Source organism: Numida meleagris, chromosome 26 (genome assembly GCF_002078875.1).
Source record: "Numida meleagris isolate 19003 breed g44 Domestic line chromosome 26, NumMel1.0, whole genome shotgun sequence".
In the NCBI taxonomy this organism is placed as follows: domain Eukaryota; kingdom Metazoa; phylum Chordata; class Aves; order Galliformes; family Numididae; genus Numida; species Numida meleagris.
Window position 1 is genome coordinate 3,700,331 of NC_034434.1, and position 8,057 is coordinate 3,708,387.

General features: G+C 64.3%; 3 protein-coding genes across 5 annotated transcripts in view; all 3 read left to right on the top strand.

Annotated features, from left to right (window-relative positions):
- STARD3 (StAR related lipid transfer domain containing 3) overlaps positions 1 to 4,715 on the top strand; it is a 17,263-nt gene extending 12,548 nt beyond the window's left edge. For all 3 annotated transcript variants that reach the window (XM_021378183.1, XM_021378184.1, XM_021378182.1), the window contains exons 12-15: positions 118 to 197; positions 559 to 663; positions 1,952 to 2,045; positions 3,850 to 4,715. In XM_021378183.1, coding sequence (XP_021233858.1) covers positions 118 to 197; positions 559 to 663; positions 1,952 to 2,045; positions 3,850 to 3,954 — 384 coding nt within the window. In that variant the 3' untranslated portion in view covers positions 3,955 to 4,715. The remainder of the gene's footprint in view (positions 1 to 117; positions 198 to 558; positions 664 to 1,951; positions 2,046 to 3,849) is intronic.
- On the top strand, positions 5,348 to 6,873 carry TCAP (titin-cap). Its single transcript, XM_021378238.1, has 2 exons — positions 5,348 to 5,713; positions 6,287 to 6,873. The coding sequence occupies exons 1-2, from the start codon at positions 5,565 to 5,567 to the stop codon at positions 6,540 to 6,542; spliced, it is 405 nt and encodes a 134-aa protein (XP_021233913.1). The 5' UTR covers positions 5,348 to 5,564; the 3' UTR covers positions 6,543 to 6,873.
- Positions 7,041 to 8,057, top strand: part of PNMT (phenylethanolamine N-methyltransferase) — a 2,570-nt gene continuing 1,553 nt past the window's right edge. The window contains exon 1 of the mRNA XM_021378247.1: positions 7,041 to 8,023. Coding sequence (XP_021233922.1) covers positions 7,171 to 8,023 — 853 coding nt within the window. The 5' untranslated portion in view covers positions 7,041 to 7,170. The remainder of the gene's footprint in view (positions 8,024 to 8,057) is intronic.

The window sequence follows — 8,057 nt, forward strand, 5'->3', positions numbered from 1 at the left end:
CCCCCCCCGAGCCACCCGTCAGCTGCTCCACGTGCCCCCAGCTGTGAGGGGCCGCAGTGCCCAGCTGTTGGCACCTGCAGGCGCGGGCTGAGGGAAATCTCTTTTTCTTTCTCCCAGATCTTGCAGCGGGTTGAAGACAACACGATCGTTTCGTACGACGTAGCAGCTGGGGCCGCGGGCGGTGTCGTTTCCCCCAGGTCAGTTTCTTTTTCCCCCTGAACACCAACCTAGAAAATACAGAGAGAAGCTTCTGACCATAGCAAGAGCCGGCAGGGCTGGGGTGATGCACCCAGCATCCACCCACCGGGGCTGGGTGACATCCCAAGGCAGGGAGCCCCTCAGCTTCTCTTCCAGACACTTCTGGCAGGAGCCTCGTAGCTCAGAATCTGTCCCAGTCGCTCCCTCTGTCTCCCTGATAACCGTGCTGCCCGTGCTTTGTCCATACGTTGACAAACCTCTGCCACAGCCTTTCCCTGCAGCCCCAAGCATGTGATCTTGATCTGCTCCTTCAAAGCCTCACGCACGTTTCAAAGCTGTCGTTGCCCTTTCTTTGCTCAGGGATTTTGTGAACGTGCGGCGGATCGAGAGAAGAAGAGACAGGTACATTTCCTCAGGGATGTCGACCACGCACAGCCTGAAGCCTCCGCTCTCCAAGTATGTCAGGTAAGAGGCAGATTCTATTTTTTTTTTTTTTAGCTGATATTTGACACGCGCTTCGCTTAAGCTTAGGGCAGAGAGCCACTTAAATGAGAACCCTGCTGTCTTTCTGGCACCGTTTGCAGGAAGCTAATCTATTTGTGGAGCTAAACCTTGCTTCCCTTGTTCTTCTTCCTTTGTTAAAGAAACGCTCTGTGCTGTTGAGTGCTGCTCGGGCGTTTCCCAGCTCTCTGCTCTGGGGAGCGGAGGTGCCGACGGGAACGGCCCAAACCCCAGCCCCGTCCGCATCCTGTTTGTGTAGCCACTCGTTCCCAAACGGGGCCAGCTGCCATTTCGGAGGGGCAGCAAGCAGCTGCCCATGTCTCTCTCTGAGCCTCTCGGATGCCTTTTGCTTCTCGTAAGCCAGTCACTTACTGACTTTAAAGGCTGCAGACGCCGAGGGACGATCCCGGGGGTGAAATGAGCTGCGCTGGGGTGGGACAGCTCCCGGAGCAGCAGCGGGGTCCCGGCCTCTCCGTTTCCACGGGGCCGGTTTCGCACGGCTGCTGATGGATCTCGGCGGGGCCGGGCTCATCACACAGGGCTCCTTGTTACTGTCTGCGCCGGTGCCTGGGGCCCAGCTGTGCCACTTCACGCGCTGACTTTGTTTTTCCTAATAATCTGGTTAAAGTAATTGACATTTTAACTCAGAGACGTTAGAGCTGCCTCAGTCTATTTAAGAGCCGGGGACTTCGGGGCCTAGAAAAATCGATCAACGAATGTATGCAGCAAAAATAGTGCCTGTTCCTGAGCAGGGAAGGGAAATCTGTATTTGGGCTGCGTGTGCAAGCGCAGCTCTCGTCTCTGAGATGCTCAGATGGCGCGAGGAAAGAGCTGGAGGCTGCGGAGACACGGCGGTGTGCGCTGAGCTCGGCTCGACCGTGTGGTCTCCCTGGGTGCTCAGCTTCCCAGGGACCCACTTGTTTGCACCCACTTCTGCAGTGCTGTGCCTCTGCAGCCTCCCAGCAGTGCAGTGCCGGTGTCAGCTGGGCCACAGGCAGCACGGTGGCAGCCCCAGCACCACTGCTGTGGGAAAGCTGCTGGGCAAATCGTGTTTGCTCATGTGCCCGCAGCCAAAGCAGATCCTTTCCTGGACACTGTGCATCTGCTTCTGCCCCGCTGGGCTCCTGTGCTCACGGCCAGGCAGGGGCTGCAGCTGCAGGAGCCGGTGTGGGGTTGGTGCAGCCAAACCAGGGCATTAGGGAGCGGCTCCGCAGCTTTCCCAGCCTGACTTGGTGCTGTTGTTTCCCTGCAGGGGTGAGAACGGACCTGGAGGGTTCATCGTGCTGAAGTGCCCCAGCAACCCCCGGGTCTGCACTTTCATCTGGATTCTCAACACGGACCTGAAGGTAAAGTCAGTTCTTCGCTGATGTGTGAGTGCCCTTGCTGTGTCCCAACCCCAGCAGAGCTCATCAGCACGCTTCTAAAGCTCTGTGTATCACAAGGACGTGTGCTGAGGACCTGCCCTGTGCTCCCAGCTGGGCAGTGCAGGGGCTGCTGTCCTGCTGCAAGCCTCCCCTGGGCACGGCTCCTGGCTGCTCTTGGAGGCTGCAGTAGTGGGACCTGAGCTTTGCAGACAGAACTTGATCACCACCTGAAGATCTCCCTCTTTCCCCCTGAAGTTTCCCCAGTGTAGGGCTGGGAAACCGTTGCTTACCTGGCAGATCTTGGTTACGGGCTTCACCTCTGTACGGGGCTGGGAAGAGGTGATTTCATCCTCTTTGGAGACCAACATCAGTTGGACGTGGAAGTGTTGCCCGGCTTCCTGCTGCTCCCAGGAACCTACTGCAGGGATGAATCACTTGCTCCCAGACACCTCGGCACAAACTCAGACACCCGCGGAGCTGCGGGGCTGCGGCCGCGTGCGGAGAGCAGCGCTTCCGCCGTGCGCCGTGACCCAGATCCAGGGCTATTTGCGGAGCTGCACGCAGAGCCCTTGCTGGTGGCCGGGACAAAGGCAGCGGGGGTGGGGGAGGGAAGTTGGACAGGGGGAGCAGCGTGGGGCATTGCCCTGTTTTCTTCCTGCGCTGAATCGCGCCGAGGTTGGTGTGGAAACGGCGCCGCAGCAGCGAGCACAAAGGCTCCATTCATCGGCGCCGCGCTGCGACGCTGCACGGCCCCCTCCCCTCCCACGGAGCAGCTCAGCCACCACGCTGCTTGGAACGGGCTCCAAACGGGCGGCGTGGAATCGCTCCCCGTGGCAGCTCCTCGGCTGGGCCATGGCACGGCCCCGCTGCCCCTGCTGCAGGGTTGGTAGCAGAGGTGCTTTTCCTTCGTGCCGATGCCTCCTCCGCCTCCTCCCTCCCTCTGTAATGAGCTGGGGTGGAGAGAAATCACCCCCCATCTTGCACAAGTGAGCTGGGAAAGGGGAGGTTCCCCCTCTGTGCTCCCCAGGACGGGGAGCGCTCTCCCGCTGCTGCTGGAAGAAATGCTGGAGCAGCCGAGCTATTAATAACTGCTTCCACCATCTTCCTGAAGGGCTCTGCTGCTGCTCAGACCCCTCCTCGGTGCTGCCTTGGTATTTCCTTTGGCCCTGACGTGGTATTTATAGCGCATGGCTCATCCCTTCCTCCAGCGAAGGGCAAGGGTTGCACACGTGTGTGTGTGTGTGTGTGTTTGTGTCTGTGCTGGCGCTTCGCCCCACAGCCCAGTTTGGAGAGGTGCCCGAAATGGCCCCGGACCCACAGCCCAGCGCTGTCCCAGCCCCAAGGGGCAAAGGGAAAGCCTGCTCTGGGGAACAGCCCTGCAGTGGGGGCTGCAGGAGCCCTTCCCCACGTCCGTGGGGCTTCTCCCTCTCTGCACCCCAGCACCTGCCCTGTTCCCAACCCAGCGCTGCTGCCTTCCCCCGCAGAGCCCGGGCTGATTTTCTTACGATCTCTCATAATGGAGCACGGGCCGAGGCGGTGCGGGTTGAGTCGTGCAGGGCTTTTTAGGGAAATCAAAACGTGTTTCAGTTCCTCCCCCGGATCCAGCTCCCTGAGAGCAGCAGCTCCCCGCTGCGGCGTGCAGCCCCGGGCTGGAAGGGGCCATCCCCACACCTTACGGGCACACAGGGTGGGGGGTCCTGGGGGGGCTTTCCACCTTCCTCTAGGTTGCTGCACTCATTGCGCTGCCGCCCTCACTCATGCACTGTTTCCTCTGCTTCCCTCGCAGGGTCGCCTGCCCCGGTACCTCATCCACCAGAGCCTGGCAGCCACCATGTTCGAGTTTGCCTTCCACCTCCGGCAGCGGGTCGGCGAGCTCTGCAGCAAGCCCTGAGCATCGTGCTCTGTCCCTGCTGGACTGGCTGCGGGCAGGCAGGGGGGGCTGCTCCTCTCCTTCCCCGCCGAACCAGAGCCCTGGAGCCGCCGTGCAGTGTGTGCCAAACCCCTGTCCTGTTCTGCCCTGCCCTGGGGCCGGGATCTGCCCTGTGCTGGGTCTGGCCTCACCTCCTCCCCCCCACCTTGGGCACAGGGGCTCGTGTGCAGCCCCAGGCTGCTGTGCTGGGAGTGAGGGACTCAGAGGAGAAAGCCCCTGTGGGGGTGAGCACACAGGTCTGTCCCCTGTCCTGTGCCACTCATACGTGGGGACCAAGCACAGCTGTGTGGCTCAAGGGCACCTTCCTCTGGATGGGGGGGGCTGCTCTGGGGATCCTCGGCATGCCCCCCCAGTGCCTGCCCCCCTACCCCCCCGTGGGCTCCTCCTGAGCGCGTTTAGCCCCCCCAGCATGCAGCCCTGCAGGGAGTGGGCTCAGAGCCTTCCACCTTCCCGAGGGGCTGTGGGGGCGAGCACAGCTTCGTGCTACCTGCACTGCTGCCGCGTTCTGCTCCGTCACGGGAAGCAGCGTGGAGCTGCCCACGCGTGGGTGCACACAGCGGCAGCACGGGGGTGGGGGGAGCACCCACAGACCCCCCAGGGGCCGGGCCCAGGGTCTGTGCCCCTGTGTCAGTGCTCATCCTGGGGTCCTGGTGCCCCTGTCGGTACCGGGAGACGCCTCCCACTGGCATCTGTCAAAATAAAGAGCCTTGCACTATTTGCAGCCCGCTGCTCTCCGCCTGCCCTTTGTAACTTGATCGAATAAAAGCGGGAGGAGCGCCTGCCTGGGGGGGGGGGCAGGTGAAAAGAATGTGCCCAGGGCTCTGCTGGTCACTGGCCATGGGGGTCACTGCCCCCTGCCCTGCAGTGGCACCAGGGCAGGGGCATGAAGCATCCGTCCGTCCCCCACGCAGAGCCATGGCTGTGCATCCCCAAGGCCTCCAGTTCTGCCCAGGAGGCCGAGTGGTGCCTCTGCTCTGCTGAAGGGGAAGGGGCTGCAGAGTAGTGCCCCCCCACCCCAGCCTGTCCCCAGGGCCCAGCCCCCTGAGCCGTGCCCGCTGGCACCCTGCGAGCACCCGTCTGTCCGCAGCCCCCATCTGTCAGCCCCACAAATAGCCCTGCGGGGGGGCCCGTGGCCAGCACCCTGCTGCCAGCTCGCATGGCGCAGCGTGACTGGGGGGGGGGGACACCAGGATGGGACCTTGGTGGCCCTTCAGGGGCGGCACTGGGGTTGGCACTGGGTGACCCAAGCACCGTGCTGGTGACAGCCACCCACAGAACCTTTGTCACCTCTTGAGTCCATCGCATTCACAGGGGAAGGCCGGGGGTGTGGGGGGGGGGGAGGGGGGGTCGCATCCCATTGAGGAAACGGCATGGGGCACACGGGGCTGAGCGTAGCGGGCGCACACGAGGTGACGCACATGTCCCTCAATGCCACCTCCCGCTGCTTGCCCCTTGGCACCCTCCCGTCCCCTCAGTGCCAGTGACACATCCCAAAATAGCCTCAGCGGGGCCATAAAAGCGGGGAGGGCGGACGCGGGGCAGCAGAAGCCACCGCCGGGAGTGCCGCGAGGATGTGGGGGCCGAGCGCGGTGGTGCGCACCGGGGGGCTGCTCTGCAGCGCCAGCCTGGGCTGCCGCGTGCACGAGGAGGACACGGGGCGCCACGAGTCCTTCAGCGCCGAGTGGTTGGACCTGGAGCTCAGCACCCGGCCCGAGGAGGGGTGAGCGGCACCGCCGGGCGGCCGGGTGCTGGGGGTCCCCGAGGGTTGTGGGGTCCCCATAGGGCGTCGGGGCTGAGGGAGATCTGAGGGTCCCTAGGGGAGCTCCTCGGGGGGGTGCCCGTAGGTTCCCCGTGGGATTGGGAGGATCTTGGGGGTTGCTATGGGGGTCTGGGGGAGGCTGGGTGGCTGGGTGGGATGTGGGGGTCACTGCGGGGCACTGGGCGTCTCAAGGAGCCAGGTGGTGTCCACGCAGCGGTATGGGCTGTGGGTGGGAATCTCTAAGCTTCCCATAAGGCTGTGAAGGTCCTGGGTGGGGGGAGAGGTTCCAAGGGTCTTCATGGAAGTGGAGAGCGCATGGCGGGGTCTCCAAAATGCCTATGGGGAACACAGGGATGTCCACGGGTCCCCATGAGATGGGATGGGACAGAAGGGGCTCCAACGGTGCTCAAGGGTTTGGGAAGGCATGGGGATCTCCGAGGGCTTGGGGAAACCATGTGGGGGTCTCCAAGCGTGCCCACGGGGCAGGCTGTGACGGGGACCCCTGCGGCCGCCCCACGAGCTCCCCGTGTGCAGGTGGTGCCGGCGGGAGGTGGACCAGCAGCGCCGCGAGTCGCTGGAGCAGCGCGGGGAGACGCGGGTGCTGGAGCAGCGCTCGCCGTGGGGCGTGCTGCGGGTCGGCGTCCTGGGGCAGCCCCTGGCCCAGCACCTCCTGCCCTACGCCCGCACCCTCCCGCTGCCCCTCTTCGCCCCCCCAGACCTGCGCGGATCCAAGCCGGGGCTCCGGCGCACCCTCTCCCGCTCCCTCTCCCACGAAGCCCAGAGGGGCTGAAGGCAGCGGGCGGGGGGCTCGGGGCGCGGGATGAGGGTGGGGGGCGGCGGCGGGGGGGTCCTGAGCCCCATTGCTCGCCGCAGCCCCCGAAGATGGCGGAGGAGAGTGGGGGGACGTGGGGGTGGGCACTCACCCTGCAGCGGGCAGCAGAGGCCGGTGGGGACGGGGCGCGGGCGCGATGCGGTGTCCCTGGCAGAGAGAGGGGAGCAAGGATGGGGTGCGCAGAGCCCCCCCCAGGGCAGGGGCTGGGAGACACAGCCGTGTTGTGTTGTTTTGTACAGATGTGAATTTCTTTGTATTGCAATAAAAGATGCAGCCTGGCCCTGTGGCTCCAGCAGCGGTGGTTTGAGTGCGGGGTAACGGACCCCCCCCTTTCTAGGGCCTGGATCAGCCCTAGAGCATTGGCCTATCCATGGGGCTGTGTCCCGTCCTCCCCCCCCTCCCCCCCAATTTGTTCCCTTCTGGCCTGGGGATGAGGACAGTGACCCTGCGGGGAATTGGGGAAACTGAGTCACATCCCATTGCTGTGGGTTGCAGGTCGGGGGGGAAGGGAGGGGGGAGGGGGCAGATCTCTCTTATATAACTGTGCTTCCCCCCCCCCCCTTAACAGCCCGTGCCAGGGCTCAGGATGGCCCCGGTGCCAGTGCCCAGATTAGCTGTTCCCTCCTGGATGGATCCTCCTGTCCCTGGGCCACCGCCAGGCCCTGCACCCATCCCCTTCCAAACCCCATCCCTCCCCACCCGCTGCCTGTGGGGCTTCACCACCTTCACCCCTTCCCTCGCCCAGCCCCACAAGCGGCACCGCCCCACGTCCCAGGCTGCTGGGCACAATGAGTGCGCCGTGAGCTGGAGGGGTTGGTGGGGCCGGATCCTGCCAGGGGCTGAGGTCCAGCACACTCAGTTCAGCAGTGACAGCTGCATGAGGGAGCACCTGGACAGTCCCCATCCCTGTCCTTACCTCACTGCCTTCCCGCTCCCTGCCTTCATTCCCATTCCAGCCCCCATCTCCATCCCCATCTCTCCTGTGCCACACGCAGGGGTCGGAGCAGCCCCTTTGGAGTGGTCATGCCCCCACTTTGGTGCTGGGACCCCCCCCCAGGGCTGTCACAACCCTGAGGGCTGCAGCTCCCACTTGGGGGGAGCACAGCAGGGCCGGCTCCGGCCGCGGGCGCTGACACTAACCCGGTTATCCACGATGGATGGCTGCAATCAGCGCCGAGCGGACGCTGCCATAACTCACCATGCCCCCCCCCTCCCACCCCCCCCTCTTCTCCTGGTTATCGGGGCTATAAATGGGACGCGGCGTTGGCACAGCGCAGCCCCCGCCATGAGCAGCCTGGATGCCGTCCGGGAGGGCTACGCGCGCTTCGACCCCCACGCGTACCTGCAGAACAACTACGTGCCCCCCCGCGCCGACTTCTCCTCCGAGGAGTTCGTGGTGCCCTGGAAGCTGCGATGTTTGGCCGAGACCTTCGCCAGCGGTGGGGAAACTGAGGCACGGGGTGGGGGGCACAG